Source organism: Piliocolobus tephrosceles, chromosome 7, assembly GCF_002776525.5.
Source record: "Piliocolobus tephrosceles isolate RC106 chromosome 7, ASM277652v3, whole genome shotgun sequence".
Lineage (NCBI taxonomy): Eukaryota > Metazoa > Chordata > Mammalia > Primates > Cercopithecidae > Piliocolobus > Piliocolobus tephrosceles.
The window spans coordinates 67,074,445-67,095,483 of record NC_045440.1 but is presented as its reverse complement, the minus strand read 5'-3'; the positions used below and the strand labels follow the sequence as shown (position 1 = coordinate 67,095,483).

General features: G+C 38.8%; 1 protein-coding gene across 1 annotated transcript in view; it reads right to left on the bottom strand.

The window, feature by feature from the left end:
• Positions 1-21,039, bottom strand: part of DNAJC5B (DnaJ heat shock protein family (Hsp40) member C5 beta) — a 127,827-nt gene that overhangs the window by 1,664 nt on the left and 105,124 nt on the right. Inside the window, exon 7 of the mRNA XM_023222408.2 lies at positions 18,671-18,842. Within this exon, the coding sequence (XP_023078176.1) occupies positions 18,671-18,842 (172 nt within the window). The remainder of the gene's footprint in view (positions 1-18,670; positions 18,843-21,039) is intronic.

The window sequence follows — 21,039 nt, the reverse complement described above, 5'->3', positions numbered from 1 at the left end:
CTTAAAATTTTTAAGAGAATTTCTGGAGATTAAAACACGGAAAAAACCTTCATGAATTGGCTTAACAGCTAAAGAAAAAATTAGTGAAGTAGAAAACAGATTGGAAGAGATTATCCAAAATTTAACAGAGACAAAGAGAAAAATATAAAAGAGGTTAAAGGACATGATGGAAAGAATTGTAAGGTCTAACATATCTAACATAACTTTCAGAAAGAAATAAAAAAAGGAGACACAATATTTGAAGATTTGATGGTTGAGACTATTCTAGAATTGATGAAATACACCAATCCATAGAACCAGCCAGGACAAATTAAAGAGCACAGTGGTTCACTGTTGTAATTCCAGCACTTTTGGAGGCTGAAGCAGTCAGATCACGAGGTCAGGAGATGACCATCCTGGCTAACATGGTGAAACTCCGTCTGTACTAAAAATCCAAAAATTAGCTGTGTGTGATGGCGCACACCTGTCATCCCAGCTACTCGGGAGGCTGAGGCAAGGAGAATCATTTGAACTTGGGAGGCGGAGGTTGCAGTGAGCTGAGATCGTGCCACTGCACTCCAGCCTGGTGACAGAGTGATACTCTGTCTAAAAAAAAAAGAGAGAGAGAGAGAAACCCATCTTTAAAACATCTTAGTCACATTGAAGAACAAAAGACAAGGATTTTGGGCCAGGTGCGGTGGCTCACGCCTACAATCCCAGCACTTGGGGAGGCCAAGGCAGGCAGATTACCTAAGGTCAGGACTTCGAAACCAGCCTAGACAATGTAGTGAAACCCCATCTCTACAAAAAATACAAAAAAAAAAAAAAAAAAAAAATTAGCCAGGCATGGCAGCAGGCGCCTATAATCCCAGCTACTCGGGAGGCTGATGCAGGAGAATCACTTTAACCTGGGTGGCAGAGGTTTCAGTGAGTCAAGATTGTGCCACTGCACTCTAGCCTGGGCAACAAGAGCGAAACTCCGTCTGAAAAAAAAAAAAAAAAAAAAGACAAGGATTTTAAAAGCAATCTTACTTGTTAATAGCAAATATGGAAGCTAAAACTGTGGAGCTAAAAAAACTATGAAACTATGTCTCCAATATACTGAAAGAAGACATCAATCTATATTGATTGACAAACTCTCTTAATAAGTTACATTTCTTTTTTAAAAGAGCATGATAAAGATATTTTCAGACAGTAAAAACAAATTTTTCTAACTGCAGACTCAATTTAAAAGATATAATTCAGGCAGAAACAGTTATCAGATGAAATAACTGAGGTGTAAAAAAAAAATTTTTAAAAACAGTAAATATGTCAGTAAAACCAAATAATTATTAAATATAAAACAGTAATAAAAATGTATGAGGCTTAAAATTGAGAAAAATCTAAAATATGAAAGTAATGTTTAAGTCAGAAAGAGGTTGATCAGGGTTAAAGTGTTACAAAATTCTTGTATTGTTCAAGAGGAGGGTAAAGATAATAATTGACTTTAAATTTTGACAAATTAAATATGTTTGATAAATTTTCAGGGTAATTCCAAAAGAACAGGAAAGAGAATATTATTTCCGAATCAGAGGACAGAAGGAAATTAAATAAGAAAAGACACTCTGACAATTTAAAAGAAAAAAAAAGAGAAATAGAAAAAACATATCAACTTAGAGTGATAAATAAAATGATAAAAAATTACCAAAAATTAGGTGTATGTATATATCTTATTATGTATCCAGCAGTGTTCTTAGCACTTTATGTATATTAACTCACTCAAAGTTATAATAATGCTATGAGGTAGGGTTGTTATTATAACCATTTTACAAATGAGAAAACGGGGGCACAGATTGTGTAACCAGGCCAGCGTTACACGGGTAGGAAGTAATACAGCCGATATTCAAACCAAGGCAGTGTTTCTCAGAGGTCTGTTCTCTTCAAGACTATTTCTATATTGCCTCTCAGAAAAAGTAGGTTAATAGAAAAAGATCAAAGTACATTATACTGATGGTAATAAATACCAATGGATATAATACTCTATTTAAAAGAAAAATATTGTCAGAGCGAATTTTAAAAACCCAAGCTGCATTAAAAAATAAGGATAAAAGTGGAGAGTAAAATGATGAAAATATATTTACCACACAAACACTGATGGGAAGAAAGCTAATGTAAGTATATTTTAACAGACAAAATAAAATATAAGGCAAAAGCATTTCTGGAGCTAGAAGTAACTCCATAATAATAAAATGTTTAGTTCACCAAGTATCTGTAAATATTCTAAACTTATATACACTAATAACATAACCTCAAAATCAAAATCATAAATCAAAACTCAAGAGAACTTTATAGAGGAACAGAAGACTTCATCATCACAGTGGAAAATTTGACTGCTTTCAGCATCTAACTCATGAAATCAAGCAAGGAAATCTTATGTAGAATCTGAAAAGGACTATGTCGTGGACTGAATTGTGTCTCCCCCAAAATTCGTATGTTGAAGTCCTAATTCCTAGTACCTTACAATGTGAACATATTTGGAGATAGGGTCTTTAAAGCGGTAATTAAATTAGAAGGAGGTCACTAGAGTGGGCCCTAATCCAATAGGACTGATGTCCTTATAAGAAGAGATTTGGACACCGAGGAAACACCATGTGAAATCACAGGGAGATGAACAGCTACCAAACAAGAAGAGGGGTCTCAGAAGAAACCAACCCTGCTACCTTGGTCTCTGACTTCTGACCTCCAGAACTGTGAGAGAATAAATTTCTGTTGTTTAAAGCCTCAGTCTGTAGTAGTTTGTTATGGCTGCCTTAGCAAACTAATATATACAATAAATTAGCTTTATGCAATAGACATATATGGAACAATGAACCTAACAAATGCAGAATGTGTTGTTTTGAAGCAATGTGGAACATTTATAAAAACTGGCTAAGTTCCAGGCTGTACAGCAAGTCCTAAGACATTTCAAAGCACTGGTATCATAGTGTTGAGATTTTCTTATCACAGAGCAGCGAAGTTAGATACAAACAACAAGTAACCTCGAAATCCCAAGATTGAAAATTAATATATACACAGGCCTAGCTTACAGATAAAAGAAAAAAATCATAATAGAAATCAGAAAATATTTAGAACTCAGATGATGAGAACAATATAAGAACGTCTGTGTGTGTGTGTGTGTGTATGTGTGTGTGAGTTTGTGTGTGTGTGTGTGTGTGTGTGTGAAGCTGAAGTATAGCTTATAGGAAAATTTAAAATTTATAGTCTTAAATTTTTAATGTAAGAACAGAGGAAGGGCTGAAAATTAAGAAGCATAAAAGGAAGTTAGAAAATGAACAAAATAAACTGAGAAATACGGAAGAAAGAAAAAAATTAAGTAGAACCAATCAACAAAACCAAAAGTTGTTTATTTGAGAAGACCGATAAGATTGTAAGACATCTGGTGAGAATGGTTAAAAAAAAAAAACAGAGAGAAAGGAGGAATGACCAATGTAAAGAATAAAAAATAGAATAATCTTGCAGATACTATAGATGTATAAAGGGTAAGAGAAAATCTTGAAGAAACCATTTTTTCTTTTTGTAAATAAAAAAGAAGGGAAATCTAACTGGTCTATAAACATTAAATAAATTAAATCAATAGTTTAAAATTTGCAGTTACATGCTAGCCTAGAAAGTTCTTCAAAATCCTGTAGAAAGAATCCTAGTATTACACAAACTCTCCAAGAGAAGTAACAAACAAAGGAATACTTTGCAATTTATTTCATGAGGCATAATCTCTATACAAAATACAGTAGGGAAAAAAGTTTGAGGAAGGGAAATTATAGACCACTCTCACTCATTAACATTGTCACAAACATCTCAAACAAAATATTGACAGCTCATTTCATCAAATAATAAAATAGTTAATACATGAAGACTACACTGAGTTTAATTATCTAAGGAGTAGAAGGTTGCTTTAATATTGGAAAACCAATTCATATAATTCATCACATTAACAGATCAAAGGAGAAAAATCAGGACCATCTCAATTGATGAAGAAAAAATATTTGATAAAATTTTAATCCACAATCAAATATGAAGTCCTAAAAAAATATGAATAGAAGACAATTTTCTTAACCCAATCAAAAACCTATAGCAAACTTACTAATTATGATGCAACCCTGAAAGTACCTTCTCTTCAACATTTTACTAGTAGTCTTGGCAAACACAGAAAGGCAAGAGAAAAAACTGGGTTCACATACTTGGTGTGGTTTAAAAAATAAAGAAAAAATGATAAGAGATGGAAAGGAAGAATCAAAACTGTCAGTACTCACAGATGAGACAAACAGTTATGTAGAAACCCTAAAGAATCTACAGGTAAATAATTAAAATTAGCAAGAGAGTTTAGCTAGTTTCTTGGATTCAAAAATCAATGTTTTTAAAAGTACATTTCTATATGCCAAAAAGCAAGTAGAAAAATACATATATAATTGATTGATGGTAAGAAAAATGGTGAAGTATTCAAAAATAAATATAACTAAAGATACAGAAAATATATCCTTAGTGAAAGCCAATAAATGGTGAAATATACAATGTCACATATTAAAGACTCAGATTCTTAAAGGTGTCAATTGTACCTGTGGATCTGTAGATTCACTGCAATTCTAACCAAGATCCTAAAAAGTTTTGCTTAGGGAATTCTTGTTAAAGAACTTGACAAAAACCTGATTTTGAGATTTATATAAGAAAGCAAAATACTAAGGATATATGACTCTCCTGAAGTACAAGGGAAGAGGACTTGCTTAAACAGATATTAGGGATTATTATAAATGGGCTTGGTATTGCATAAAATAAGCAAAATCACCAATGGACTAGAACAGAAAGCCCAGAAACTGCTCCATATATCTATTGAAACTTAATGTTTATCAAAACCAAAATTAGAAATCAGTGTGCTGAAACAATTTGTTTTCTATCTGGAAAAAAAATGAAATTGGAGTCCCACATCATATCACATGTAAAAAATCAATTCCAGGTGATTAAACTCTTATATGTGAAAAGGCAAAACTATAAAACTTTGAAAATCTATATCGGAGAATATATGTTTGAGTTAGTACAGGAATTCTTAATCAAAACACAAAAATCACTAAACATAAAGGCAAAGACTGAAAGTCTGTCAACATTAAAATCAAGAACTTTGATTCATCAAAAGATGCCATAAAGAGTAAAACACCAAGTCACAAACTGGGAGAATATGTTTTAAATAAACATAATCAATGAAGAATCAATATCCAGAATATTTTAAAAATCAGTAAGGAAAAGGCAGATGATACAATCTTAAAACCCGCAAAAGATCTGAATGGGCATTTCATAGAAGGGGAAACCCCAATGAACAATGAACATATGAAAAGATGTTCAACTTTAATCAAGGAGATAAAAACTAGAACCGCAATGGCACACCGTTTACCACCTACAAGATTGTCACACATTTACCATCTGGGGATGTCAAATGTAGGCAAGGGTGTGGGGCAACGGGGACTCTCGTTAACTGTTAATGGGAATGTAAATTAGTGCAATGATTTTGCAGAACTGCTCAGTGTTACCTAATGAGTTATATAAGTGTGTATCCTTTGACGAAATAATTACATCCTCTGTATACATATACCTAGAAAAACTCTAGCATTCATGCACCAGAAAATACATGCAAGAACATTCATAACAGCACCTTTTGTAATGGCAAATGTGGACGGTACTCAAATGTCCATTAGCAGTAGAATGGATAAGTAAATTATGGGATGGCCTCCCAAAATATTATACAACAGTGAAAATACATGAATGACAGCCACAATGTGAATGAATCTCAGAAGGACAACGCTGAATGGAGCACACATAGACATAAAATGGGAATAACAGACACTGTGGGCTGCTAGAGTGGGGAGGGGAGAAGGGGGCATGGTTTAAAAAACTAACTATTGGGTACTATGCTCACTACCTGGGTGACAGGATCTGTACCCCACACTTCAGCATCACACAATATACCATGTAGCAACCCTGCACATGTACCCCGAATTTAAAATAAAAGTTGAAACTAATTTTTAAAAACAGAAATATTACACAGTAAAAATAAAGCAAGTTGAAGAAAGATAATTATTGCATATAAATCTATTCATTTGAAGTTCAAAAATAGGGAAAACCAAGCAGTATGCCATTAGAATTATAAATAAAGTTGTAATACTAAAAAGAATAGTAAGAACTGGTCACACATGATTTAAGATCATTACATCTGAGGAGGGAAGAGCAAACAAGGAGCTCTAAAGGTGATGGTAACATTCTTTTTCTGAGGTAGAAACCCAGGTCATATTTATTTGTATCTATTTATTATTTGAGAAAAACAATAACAGATAAAGGAGTTAGGTAAATTATCCCCAGAACCTCAACCAGTAACTTAGAGAGCTGAGGCCTGAGCCAGGATTGTCTGACTCCACAGCCCTGTGTCCTAGTCCCTGGGGTGGATTGCCCTCAAGTTAGCTGGCATAAAAGGCTGAGTCACCTTTTTGCTGTCCCTTTTCGGGAATTTTAATGCCTTCCTTAGGCCTGTGATATTCTCCACTCGCTGTGCTGCATGAATTTGCAGAGAACAAAGGACTCTCCTTTTCTGAAGGAAGGGTGTTCAGTTTCTTTCTCTAGTCAAATCTTGGTCTACCTTCTCCCTTACTACATATTTTTAAGATTGAAATGAGATTCACATAACTTAAAACCAACCACTTTAAAATGAACACTTCAGTGGCATTGAGTACAAATACAGCTAATGTATGACTCACACTTTGTCTAATTGCAAAACATTTTTATCTCCCCAAAAGGAAACCCAGTCCCCATTAAACAGTTGCTCCCTATTTTTCCTGTGCCACAGGCCCTGGCAACCACCAATCTACTTTCTGCCTCTTTGGATTTACCTATTCTGAATATTTAATATAAATCGAATCGTACAATGTTTGTCCTTTTGTGTTTGACTTCTTCCATCTAGCATGATCTTCCCAGGTTCATCCACATTGTAGCATCCACATGTATCACTACCTCATTGCTTTTTACGGCTGAATAATATTTCACCTCCCCTCTATATTTTTGCATTTTTCTCCATGGAGTCTCTCAAGTCCTTTTCCCCCTTTCCTAGGTAATCCTACCACTCTTGCACTTCTCTAGCAAACTGTTGGGGATTCCAGCTACTTCCACTTATCACGTTTCATTTTGATAGTTTGAACCTTTGTCTAAGCATATCTCAGTTTGGGTTTCTTTGCAAAAATAGTCATTGCACAACTTGCTTCATTCGATTACCTGATAAAACTATTCAATAAAACAGCGCAATATGACTCTACCTGCCTTGCGTGGCATGCAAAGCGCCATTCACCATCTTATCCACAAGAATATGGGGAGAGGCTGTGATAGTTCTTTGCTTGTACTAAGATTGGTCCCTTCTAGAGTGCACCATCCCCAGAGTCCCCTACCCCTCAACTCCTCCTCCTTCTTAAAGTCTTCTGCTTTAAATGTCACTTCCTGGGAAAGTGTCCTCAACCTGCATGCAGGTGAGGCCCCAAGTGCTCACTTTCACAGCCCCTGTACTTCTCCTTTGGCAGGCTTATGTACCTGTAAATTAACTAGTTCTCTGTGTGATTATTTATTTAATATTTTTGTCCCCATCTCCCTTGCTAGTTTGTAAGGTCCAAAGTACCAGGAACTATGTCTTTACTTTCTCTAGCCCCTGGTATAGCATCAGGCAAATACTAAGTGATCAGTAAATGTTTGCTGTCCGAAGACTATCTCAATAAACCTGACCAGTCAGTTTGCTCACTGAACCTTGATGGCCAAAAATCAAAGAAATCTTGGGTTCACTTTGAGCTGCTTTTTTGGGGGAGCATTCAGAGCTGACAAACCTGTCCTACTGCTCTGGCCTAAGACCTTGATGGGACTTTCTTGCTGTTTCCGTATAAAGAAGAAGCACAGCATTCTTGACTAGTTGCAAGCATTGTTTTCCATGCATTATTTCTAGAGATTGATTCCTTTTGATTGGGGGAAAGGGGTAGGAAGAAGCATGAAAGTGGCAAAAAGGGGAAAGATGAATTTAATCTCTTCCTTGGTGCCTTTTTCCTGGGCAGTAAGATGTGATAAATACTAAATAGCAATGTAATAAATGTCTCAATATCTTGGCAAAGAGCGAGAGTCTAATTACAAGCCATATGGCCTCTTCATCTCAGTGGTTTTGTGGTTGTGAATGTATTTGGGTTTTATCCAGGTGAGTGGCAAGAACAGTTAAGCAGTCAACAGATTTTTCTATGAAATGAATCTCACATTTTTAGATCCAAGGTCAGTAGTATAAAACTCTTTTCCTTTTATTCTCCCTCCTTTAAAAAAATTTGGGCAATCATGACTCACAGTTTTTTGTTTTGTTTTGTTTAGGGTTTTTGTTTTGATTTTTAGGGTTTAGCTGGAAATTTTGGTTGGAGGTCATTCTACTGCCTTCAGCTTGGAAAAATCAAGCTGAATTTAGCTCTTACATTGTGGGTTTGCTTTGCCAGGGTGTTCAGAGGTAACTGGTTCCAATTTGGGCTCTTGCTCCATACCTTCTCTCTCTCTCTCTCTCTCTCTCTCACACACACACACACACACACACACACACACACGCATGCATGCACGCACACATACTACATACACTTACATTGTCCCACGAAATAAGGCTCTCTCTCAAGATGGTCTGTAAGGCCCTCATAGTGGAATTCTATTTCATTGTGGCCTTCAGCTGCTAGAGGAGTATAGGGTCTAAGTGAGCTATTTTTAAACACACCACCCAAAATTTCACAAAGTAGAGCTCCTAATTTGTGAGCATATGAAAGTAAGGGAAATAAGTTGGTACCTATTACCTTTTACCTTTAAGGTTTCAAATTTTCAAAGACAACAAAACTGGGGAAGGGTTCCCCCAAGACACTATCTATCTTCCATTTGATCTTGATTGATTCATAAGAACAATAGAATGCCTCTGTGTTCTTGGGATCCCATTGGGAGTATATTTCTATTTTAAGAAAGACATAGGAATCCACTTATAAGTTCTGTAATTGCCAGTGAATACTGAAGATGCCACTGTTTGAACTTTCCCCCATTTATTTCTTAAAGGTAGAAGCTGGATTATATTTTCTGATATAGTTTAAAGGGACATAAAAACCCAAACAAATCTATCCCCTTTGCTACCAAATCCCACACTGTACCACCACTATTGAACAGAGTTTGGTACAATTTTATATCGTCAAAAGGTATCTTAGATTTCAGCTAGAGTCAAGGACTAGGCATGTTTGAATATGCACACAATAACAAATACACAAGACAAAGTCTTAGATATATAATTAGAACTGTTAAAACTCTCTTAAGGCAGGTGAGAAATATTTCTAATAGTTTTTATAAGTCAACAATTAAGAAAGGATTTGATATTTCAAATTTGGATTTTCATAAATTAAGAAATAGTTATAATGTCCTATAACATGTACTTAAAAGTGAAATTTGTGGTGTTTGGTCAAATCTCATTTTGAGTAGGAATCCCTATGTGTCGAGGGAGGTGACTGGATCATGGAGACGGTTTCCCCCAAGCTGTTCTCATGATAGTGAGTTCTCACAAGATCTGATTGGGTTAAAAGTGTGACACTTCCCTTTCACTCACTCCTCTCTCTCCTGTCACCTTGTGAAGAAGGTGTTTGCTTCTCCTTCACCTTCCTCCATGATTGTAAATTTCGTGAGGCCTCCCCAGCCATGCAGAACTGCGAGGTCCATTAAACCTCTTTTGTTTATAAATTACTCAGTCTCAGGTGGTATTTTTATAACAGAGTGGCATTTTTATAACAGACTAATACAGAAAATTGGTACAGGCAGAGTGGGGTACTGCTATAAAGACAACCTGAAAATATGGAAGTGACTTTGGGATTGGGTAACAGGCAGAGGTTGGAACAGTTTGGAGGGCTCAGAAGAAGACAGGAAGACGTAGGTAAGTTTGGAACTTTCTAGATACTTGTTGAATGGCTTTGACCAAAATGCTGATAGTGATATGGACAATGAAGTCCAGGCTGAGGTCATCTCAGACAGAGATGAGGAACTTGTTGGGAACTGAAGCAAAGGTCACTCATGCTATGCTTTAGCAAAGAGACTGACAGCATTTTGCTCCTGTCCTAGAGATCTGTGGAACTTTGAACTTGAGAGAGATGATTTAGGGTATCTGGTGGAAGAAATGCCTAAGCAGCAAAGCATTCAAGAGGTGATCTGGCTGATTCTGAAAGCCAGTTATACGTGTTCACAAAGAGATGGTTTGAACTTGGAATTTATGTTTAAAAGGCAAGCAGAGCATAAGGTTTGGAAAATTTGCAGCCTGACTATATGATAGAAAAGAAAAATCCATTTTCTGGGGAGGAATTCAAGCCTGCTGCAGAAATTTACATAAGTAACGAGAAACTGAATGTTAATAGCCAAGATCATGGGGAAACTGTCTCCAGGGCATGTACAGACCTTCACAGAAGGCCCTCCAATCACAAGCCTGGAGGCTTAGGAGAAAAAAAATGGCTGCTTGGGCCAGGTCTAGGGCCCCACTGCTCTGTGCAGCTTCAAGACTTGGTGTCCTGCACCCAGCCACTCCAGCTCCAGATGAGGCTGAAAGGGGCCAAGGTACTCTTCAGAGGGTGCCTCAAACCTTGGTGGCTTCTACGTGGTATTGGGCCTGCTGGTGTGCAGAACACAAGAGTTGAACTTTGAGATCCTCTGCCTAGATTTCAGAGGATGTATGGAAATGCCTGGATGTCAAGGCAGAAGTCTGTTGCAGGGGTAAAACCCTCATGGACAGCCTCTGCTAGGCCAATGCAGAAGGGAAATATGGGTTTGGAGCCCCCACACACAGTCCCCACTGGGGCACTGCTTAGTGGAGCTGTGAGAAGAAGGCCACCATCCTCCAGACCCCAGAAAGGTAGATCCATCAATAGCTTGCACCAAGAGCCTGGAAGAGTCACAGGCACTCAATGCCAGCTAGGAATAGCAGCTGCAAGGGCTGTACCCTGCAGAGCCCTGCAAAGCCACAGGGACAGAGCTGCCCAAGGCTGTGGGAGCCCACCTCTTGCATCACTCTGCCCTGGATATGAGACATAAAATCAAAGGAGATTTTGGAGCTTTAAGATTTAATGACTGCCCAGCCAGGTTTCAGACTTGTCTGGGGCCTGTGGTCCCTTTGTTTTGACCAGTTTCTCCCATTTGGATTGGGAACATTTACCCAATGCCTGTACCTCCATTGTATTTTGGAAGTAACTAACTTGCTTTTGCTTTTACAGGCTCATAGGTAGAAGGGACTTGTCTTGTCTCAGATGAGACTTTGGACTTGGACTTTTGAGTTAATGCTGGAATGAGTTAAGACTTTGGGGGACTGTTGGGAAGACATGATTTGTCTTGAAATGTGAAAAGGACATGAGATTTGGGAGGGGGCAAGGGCAGAATGATATGGTTTGGCTCTGCGTCCCTATCAAATTTTAACTTTCATGTGTCAATGGAGGGAGCTGGTGAGAGGTGACTGGATTATAGGGCTGGTGTCCCTCATCCTGTTCTCACGATAGTGAGTGAGTTCTCATGAGATCTGAAGGTTTAAAAGTATGGCACTTCCCCTTTGCTCACTCTCTCTCTTTCACCTGCTGCCTTGTGAAGAAGGTGCTTGCTTCTCCTTCACTTTCTGCCATGATTGTAAGTTTCCTGAGGCCTCCTCAGCCATGTAGAACTGTGAGTCAATTAAACTTTTGCTTATAAATTACCCATTCTCTGGTTGTATCTTTATAACAGTGTGAAAACAGACTACTACAGTAACTGAATTCAAATCATAAATATATTTCCCTAGTTAACCCCTGTTCCTTTCTCTTATTTGTTCATACAGTAAGATATAAGAAGACAAAATGTTAAGTAGCTATTACTTTTATTCTGGAGTAAAGATTGCCCCATAGTAGTTTCACTATACTTTGCATCTTGACATTTCTGGATAAAAGATGGGGAGAATAATAGAAGAAAGAACTGCTAACCATATTTCCTTAAAATCAGTGCTCATGTAAGAAAAATTAATTTCCTGTGGTAATCTTCATATGCTGGTCAAATCTCCAAGTACAGTATAATAATCTGTAACATAGCATTTAGATGGGTAATTAATATAAAGCCTTGGCTCCACTTAGTCTTCCCCATCCCACCTTGTCTCATCTTAATTTGTTTTCTCCTTCCCTAAAACCAGAGTATTATGCTCTGGAGGCATTTTGTCTTTTTCCTTGCCAGTGAGGATTGGCTGCTCTGTTCTTTTAAACATCCTTATATAATGTAGATTTTAAAATGTAAATGTAAAGTTAGCTAATAGTTCCTTCGAAGAAAAATTCTGTTGGCAAAAGTCATCAAACTTGAAATCCCGATTTTATAGTCCACATGAGGAAATATCCTCAGTAGTGGCTATATAACTTGCCAAACCCAGTTCAAAATGAAAATGTGAGGTACCTTATTCAAAAATTAAGAATTTTAAGACAGTAACAGCACAGCAGCAAACAAAGTGCTAGAAATCTTAGTGCAACAAGGCAAGAAAAAGAAACAAATGGAATACGGATGTGAATGGAAGAAATAAAACTGTTTCTATTTGTAGATGATATAATTGTCTGCATAGAAAATCCCAAGGAATTTACACACTCACAAAAATCCAAACTGTTAAATGAGTTTAGCAAAGACATGGGATACAAAGGCAACATAGAAAGAAAATGTAAATACTTGCAATGAACAACTGCAAACAAAATTAAAACCAATGCCACTTACAATAGCTCTCTCCAAAATGAAGTACTTAGGTACCCATTTAACAAGACATACCAGCTTTGTATGCTGAAAGCTACAAAATGTTCGTGAAAGAAATCAAATGGGACCTGGGTAAGTAGAGATACATACTGTGTGATGGATTGGAATATTCAACATAGTAAAGATGTCAATTCTTTCCAAGCTGATCTACAAATTTAATGCACTTTCAATAAAAATCCCAGCAGGATTTTTCTGTTGATATAGACAACTTGATTCTAAAATTTATATGCAAAGCAAAGATACTAGAAGAGCCAAAACAATTTTGAAAAAAAATAAAATAAAGTTGGAAGAATCACACTATCTGATTTTAAGGCTTACTCTAAAGCTGCAAGACAGCAAGACAGTGTGGAATGGATGAGATCACATTTCTCTGTCTGATGAGTGGCAACAGAGGAACTGTAGACATTTTGGGGATTTGATTAAGGGGATAAAGAGTTAGGGATAGGTTTCAGTTGAATTTAGTGGGATATGTTTTTGTGGTTTGCAGCAACTCTGTGTGTAGTTAATTATTGTTAGCCTTACAAGGGTAGAAATGACTTTAGGTAGATTCCTACACATAGATCAATGGGACGGACTAGAGAATACAGGAATAGGTCCATAGAAATATGATCAATTTTTTTTTTTTTTTTTGAGACAGAGTCTTGCTCTGTCGCCCAGGCTGGAGTGCAGTGGCACAATCTCTGCTCACTGCAACCTCTGCTTCCCAGGTTCAAGCAATTCTTGTGCCTCAGCCTCCTGATTAGCTGGGATTACAGGCACCTGCCACCATGCTCGGCTAATCATTGTATTTTTAGTAGAGACAGGGTTTCACTGTGTTGGCCAGACTGGTCTTGAACTCCCGGCCTCAAGCGATCCACCAGCCTCAGCCTCCCAAAGCTGGAATTACAGATGTGAGCCACCCTGCCCGACCCTGGCCAACTAATTTTTGGCAAAGAGGGAGAGACAATTCAATGAACAAAGGATACATAGTAGAAGCCATGTAGAGGATACATAGACCATTTTCAGCAAATGGTCTTAGAACAATTAGATTCCATATTCAAGAAAAAAAAAGAGTCTGGACCTAAACCTCACACTTTATATGAAAATTAACTCAAAATGGGTCATAGATCTAAATGTTAAACATAAAACTCAAAAACTTTTAGAAAACATTGGAGAAAGTCTTTATGACATAAAGGTAGTCTGAGTTCTCAACATAACACCAAAATAAAGCACATTTAAAAAGAACTGATAAATATGATTTTATCAAAATTTTCCTCTGCAAAGAAGCAGGAAAAGGGCGTAATAATATGTGGATACCACACTTTTGTAAAACAAAAAGAAATGTATACAAAAATTGTGTAAATGTAATTGTGTTTTGGTATCCTTGAGTGGTGCCTGAGGGTGGACTGTAGAGTTAATGTGGACTCTATGCCCTCCTTTGGTGGTTGAATTTTTATGGGCATCTCTTACTTACAAACAAAGTCCTAACCCTCTCCACCACAGGCAGCTTTCAAATGAGCAGCTGGCTGGAAAAGCCATGCAGAGGTGAGGGTTGATTCCTCAGATTCCTCCCAAGTCTAAAATCCTAAGATTTTATGATTAAATCCTACCTAAGAATGAAGGATTCCCCAAGTAAGAAAAAGTTTGCCATTTTTAAATTAAGTTTTAGAATCACTAAAATAAGATTCTTAAAGCCCTAATGTCATACCAGTGCCTTCTAATGGATTCAAACCTTGATGAATGCTGTTTATTCTTTGTCTTGAGTCACTTGATTTTTAAGTGGCTAGTAGACTCTTTCAAGTGTATTTTCTTAAAGAACCTTAAGTGGGTTCCCTTCTTTTGCAGAGCGGATGCAAGTGCAGTCTATTTAATGGACCACAGTCCAGAAAGCTTAGTCTTCAGATGAAGTCTGATTTTCATTCAGATGAAGTCTGATTTTCATTTTCATTTCATTAACCAGCCTGAACTCTGGGTTAGTGGAGTACAAACGTGAATCTAGCTAACACAACTAACTGCAAATAAGGCACAGTTCCTTAAAAGGAAAGGGTAGATCCAAGAACAGTGCTGGATTTACTGCACAGTTAATGAAACTTAAGCTCAAGGATCCTCACCTGTGCACAGCCGTCCAAGGGCCTATTGGGGCCCTAAAGATGTATTCATGTTTTTTGTAATTTGCAAAAGAAAGATATTTTGGCCGCAATCAACAAAAACATCTCTTTCCACTTTGACTTCCCTTCTGTCACATTTCTCTGTCTGATGAATGGCAACAGAGGAACTGTAGACATTTTGGGGATTTGATTAAGGGGATAAAGAGTTAGGGTTAGGTTTCAGTTGAATTTAGTGGGATATGTTTTTGTGGTTTGCAGGAACTCTGTGTGTAGTTAATTATTGTTAGCCCTACGAGTGCAGAAATGGCTTTAGGTAGACTCCTACAGCTCACTGTGCCAATTCACTTGCTGAGGAGACATGAAAATCTAAACCAGAGGTGATGTTACACAATGTGAATGTGTCCATTGGGCTCTGATGCTGGGAGTATTAGATGGGGTAAGGACAACAAGGTTTGAAATGTACAAAATCAAAGGTGTTCTGTGGAAAATTCCTCCAAATCTTACATCTTCTATTTTTTTTTTTGTTTGTTTGTTTTTTGTTTTTTGTTTTTTGTTTTTGAGACGGAGTCTCGCTCTGTCGCCCAGGCTGGAGTGCAGTGGCCGGATCTCAGCTCACTACAAGCTCCGCCTCCCGGGTTTACGCCGTTCTCCTGCCTCAGCCTCCTGAGTAGCTGGGACTACAGGCGCCCGCCACCTCGCCCCGCTAGTTTTTTGTACTTTTTAGTAGAGACGGGGTTTCACCGTGTTAGCCAGGATGGTCTCGATCTCCTGACCTCATGATCCGCCCGTCTCGGCCTCCCAAAGTGCTGGGATTACAGGCTTGAGCCACCGCGCCCGGCCTCATCTTCTATATGAAATAAATTATATAGGTGTTTCCCTGAATTTGACAACAACCCCTAAAAATGTAGACAACATTATCAATAACGAGTCATAAAGCTGAAATAAACTTTTCTAATTTACCAGTAATAAAACTTTTTGATCAAACATGCTAGAGGAAAGGCAGATTTTTCTATTTTTTTTTTCATAGAAAATATTACAAAATGGCCAGGCGTGGTGACTCACGCCTGTAATCCCAACACTTTGGGAGGCCAAGGCAGGAGGATCACGAGGTCAGGAGATCAAGACCATTCTGGCTAACACGGTGAAATCCCATCGCTACCAAAAACACAAAAAATTAGCCAGGTGTGGTGGCACATGCCTGTAGTCCCATCTACTCAGGAGGCTGAGGCAGGAGAAATGCTTGAACCTGGGAGGCAGAGGTTACAGTGAGCCGAGATCTTCCACTGCACTCCAGCCTGGGCAACACAGAGACTTAATCTCAAGAAAAAGAAAATAAAAAGAAAATACTACAAAATTATTGCTATGTTAATATGAAGAAGCAATCAATGGATATGTAGCCACAAAACCTCAGGGGAAGCGTATTGCAGAGGTGTACCGGAGAGTTAATTAAACAATTGCTATTTTTCTAGATTTTGTGACATTTATGGTATTCTTAATTATTTAAGCCTTGCAATGTGTTGTGATTTCTTTTTCTCATTCTAAATATATATTCACTTTCAGATTTAATTTTGTGTTCTTTTTCTTAAAGAGGTTTGCCCAAATTGTGTAAATTTCAAGTCCCACAAAATCCGGATCCCTGCATATGAGCTGTTAAATATTTAATAAGATAAATAAATAAGATAAAGCTTTTCCTTTTGGTTAAGAATTCTTAATAACATAGTCAAACAGGATCATGGTTTACTTCATCCAAGATCTGACCTCTGTGATGGAATTGGTAGCTCTGGGGTGTCAGAGCTGAGCACAGTGAGAGACATGTAGATTCATCACCAATCACCCAGCAGGGAGGAAATCTGGGTAGAATCTGGCACCTAGTATGGATTTCTGTTCCAAAAAAGAAATCTTCCACAAAGAAGGTCTACTGAAATGACCTGGTGGAGTTTTTATATAATTTTAAACAGGAAAGACTGTGAGGTTGTTCAGAGAAGTGTGAAACACTGGATTAGGGATATCTAAGTTCAATTCACCTAGGTTTGGTTTTCCCACTGTAAAGGAAAAGTTCAGTTAGGTTGACCCAGTGGAGGATGTTGAAGATACTCCCCTATCTTGCTGTCTCTTCTGGTCCTCTGTCAGTGACTGAGAACTGGGCTGGGTTGATGGATGTTATGGGAGATCCTGTGGTCTATGGGGCCAGCAATCCCTGACATAATCTTGTAACAGTTTCTTTCCTTTACAAGAGCAGATGGGATTCAGACCCTAGGATTGTCATTCTTAGGCAAGCTGTGTCAACGTCATGGACCTTTTCCTGAAGAAACAGATATTCCATGCATACATTACTCCTTAACCCATTTACTTGTAATCCTGCTTGCTTGGTCTTCTTGGTGCATATGCCCCCATTAAAAGATTAATTTGTCCTTTTATATCTCAAATAAAGGAAAGGAAAGTTAAAATTCTGCTTCACCATGGGCCCACAATTTGACTTCAAGGTCAGTAATAAAAAATGGTCAGAACACCACCTCTGTTTGCTGGACTGGCCACCTATAGGTCCCCACAGCAAGGGGTCCCAGGTTTCAAGAAAACCCCTTCTGTCCTCTCTGAGCTCCCAATCCTGAAAGAGTCTGGGAGTCTGCACAGTTCACATGATTGAAGACCCCTTCCTCCGAGCTAGAGTCAGGATGGGTAGTACCTGGATATTACTTAGCACTGCATTTCATAGGGAATAAAACATGTGTGGAAGCCTTTAACTGGTCTCTGATGCTTGATGACCTGGAATTTCCATTTCAGTGTGATCAAAAGAATCAGAGTACAATATAGTCCAGAAAAGTAAACTATTCCTAATCTTAGCAGTTCTGATAAAAATGGGCTACTGTCTGAATTATCAAGTAATTCTTTTATTTGGCTGTCTAGGTTTTTTTGAGGATTCAGTGATGAAGTCTGTACTCCAGGACAACTATGAGAGAGAACAATGGGAGAGAATGACAGGAGGATCTTGGCTGTAAGGTGGAGCAGGACAATGGCAGGTCTGACCCCAGCTTCTTTAAACAAAGGCATTGCCCAGAGGCCATAAAGTATTCCTGGTGCTGCGAATCCTGTGAGCTCTCATCTTTTTTAAACTTTTAAATTTTTTTCATTTCTGAATAGAATGAACTTGAAGAATCAAGTACTACATCACAGTCATGCATACACATGGACATACGGAGGTGGGTTAGCAAAGCAAGTAGCCCCATCCTTGATGTTGGTTTGAGGCTACTCCTGAAAGAAGCTACATTTCAGATAAAGAAGGACTTCTCTCTCCTAGTTCACCCAAATTCATAATGAAGTCATTAAAAAGAAGCAAAGTCAAGGGTTGGTGACTTTTTTTGATGCCCACTTCCTTCTATTTCAAAGAGGATCCTAAAGGAACCGGCTGAAATGCTTTTTCTGCAAAAAAAAATTCTACCTTGGTTCTCCTGCCCTGAGCATTTTCATCCAATCCTCCCTGAATCCAGTGCTCACTCTCTTGTAATGAGGCCTGAATTGTATTTCCTTTGTTTCATCATCAGCATATTTCATGATTTTCTTTCTAACGGCATCAGGAGCTGCTTTTCTCTATGCCTGGTAAAGGTATCTGTCTTTTCATTCTCCCCAGAAGCTGTACCAAAGCTGACAGTCTGTGAGGTTCCAACCATTTGGTTGTGGGAGTTCTCCTACTACAGTGATAGCTATCTCTGTGGGACCTGGTGCTTGCTCCGGCCTATGAATGGACACCCACTACCTCTGCTCTCATCGTACCCCACCTTTTTCCATGTCAGATTTGATCTGTGCCTCCAGATCCTCTGGGGACACATAGAAGTCCTCTTCTGGCACTGATGACTTGGGCCGGCAATGCCCACAGCAGCAGTTGCAGCAGCAGCACAGGCAGCAGCAAAAATAGCAGCCTGTCAAGAGGCCAACGATGACAAACAGGGCCTAGGGAAACAGAGGCAAAGCAAAATGAGGATGAGGGGTGACACGGTGAGGGGAGAACCCATGAAATCAAGTCTGCACCCAGTTACCCCCAGAGACCTGAAGACTTCACAGTTCACCCCACAGGCCACATCTTCACCCTCATCCTTACTCCACATAAGAACGATTTCACTTCCTTGGAAATCAATTTCCTGGTAAAGTTTTGCCTAATAAATTAGACCCAGAGGAAATGACTTGTAGCCAAAGTAATAAAGTATGGAGTTTCTTTTTTTATTCTTAAGCTATATGGTGATCATTATTAAGAGCAGAGCAAAGCAAGACAAAAACCAAAAAACCAACCAATAAAATCTCTGCAGGTTAAATGAGTCAGCAAGCCCCCTGCCCAGAGGAACTGAATCATCCTCACCAGAATGATAAAGAATGAACTGTCCAATACCTCCCCCTCCTACACTCACATTCCTGCTGGTCACCAAGTCCTGGAGAGCTTCTCTCCTCAAGTCTCTTGTATCCTCCCTCATGCTTTTATCCTGGCCAGCAGGGCTTCAGAACAGACCTTCAGTATGTCTAGTCTGGACACTTCAGCAGCCTCCCAACTGGCCTCCCTGCCTCCCCTCTGGCCTCCCTCAAATCCCTGCTGCGCATTGCTGATAGAGTGAACTTTCTGAAATACATGTTCTTTTGAACCCATGCAATGGCGCTCCTGCCTCTGAGATACAGCCAAGTTCCTTATGATGGTGATCTGGCTATGCCAATGCCTCCCTGCACCAGCACAGCCCTGTTCTTGCCTTTCCTTGCCTTATAGCTCTGCTCTTCCTGTGGATTCATCTGTTTGGACGTTCACCTCCCAGTTCCCCAGTCACCTAACAAAATATCCACCTGGTGTGTAAGACTCATCTTAAAGATCCCTTCTATGACATCTTTCCTGATCCTGCCCCAAACAATGACTCCCTCCTTTGTCCCCAATTGCATTTCATGCAGACTTCTACTTTGGTGCTTTTTTTAAGTGATATTTTTAGAACATTGATCAGTTTATAGGTCTGTCTCATTGGACTAGACCATGAGCTTCCTGCAAGCTGGCACTGTCAGCTAGTCATCTTTCAGTTCCTCCTACTGAAGGACTTAGTACTTCGTATGTGTTAGATGCTTGTAAAATACCAGCTGAATTAATGATTGTATCAAGTAATAAACAGACAGATTATTTGCTCTGCCTGGTGAATGGCAGCAGGATTTCCCCCAAAACATAAAAGGTTTGCTCACTGTTTGTTATAGCTAAAAATTAAAAGAAACTCTCAACTCCTCCAATGTGAAGTTATAAAAAGTCAGTTTTTGTGAATTGAGCAAAATCAATTTATGATTTTATCAAAAATACGCAATTTGAAATAGAAAGAAAGGGATTTATACACCTTTAATTAAAACACAGATTTTGGCCGGGCGCAGTGGCTCAAGCCTGTAATCCCAGCACTTTGAGAGGCCGAGACAGGCGGATCACGAGGTCAGGGGATCGAGACCATCCTGGTTAACCCAGTGAAACCCCGTCTCTACAAAAAAGAAAAAAAACTAGCCGGGCGAGGTGGCGGGCGCCTGTAGTCCCAGCTACTCAGGAGGCTGAGTCAGGAGAATGGCGTGAACCCGGGAGGCGGAGCTTGCAGTGAGCTGAGATCTGGCCACTGCACTCCAGCCTGGGTGACAGAGCCAGACTCCGTCTCAAAAACAACAAAACAAAACACAGATTTTATCTAATTAAGGGAGCAAGAGGGATAAAGAGGACTTGTGTGCCTGAGTACTTCTTCAATAACTTCAGGTAGAAATCTGTAATGCTGACAGCCCTCACCTGCCCCACTCCTGCTTCGTAGACCTGGACTTCATCTCTGACTCTGGCCCCAGGTGTGAGGTGGAGCCTCTGGTGCCTTGGAGTAGGGGAGCTTCAGTCACATCCTCAAATACATAATCTCTTCGCTACAGAGAATTTACATTTTCGTAGTCTTAGGTAAATCAGTCTGAAAACAGCTACAACACCCGCCACTTCACTGTCTCCACACCCTCCTGTGCAGTGTTCTTGAGCCATTGCCCCATGAAACTCCTCCCTTTTTAAAGTTATTTTTGTCTTTTTTGTTTCTACTATGCAATTCCCATATTGTTCTCTTCTCTGAACTTTTCTTTTCATTCATATACTGTTTTGTTATTTATTCCAATTTGATTG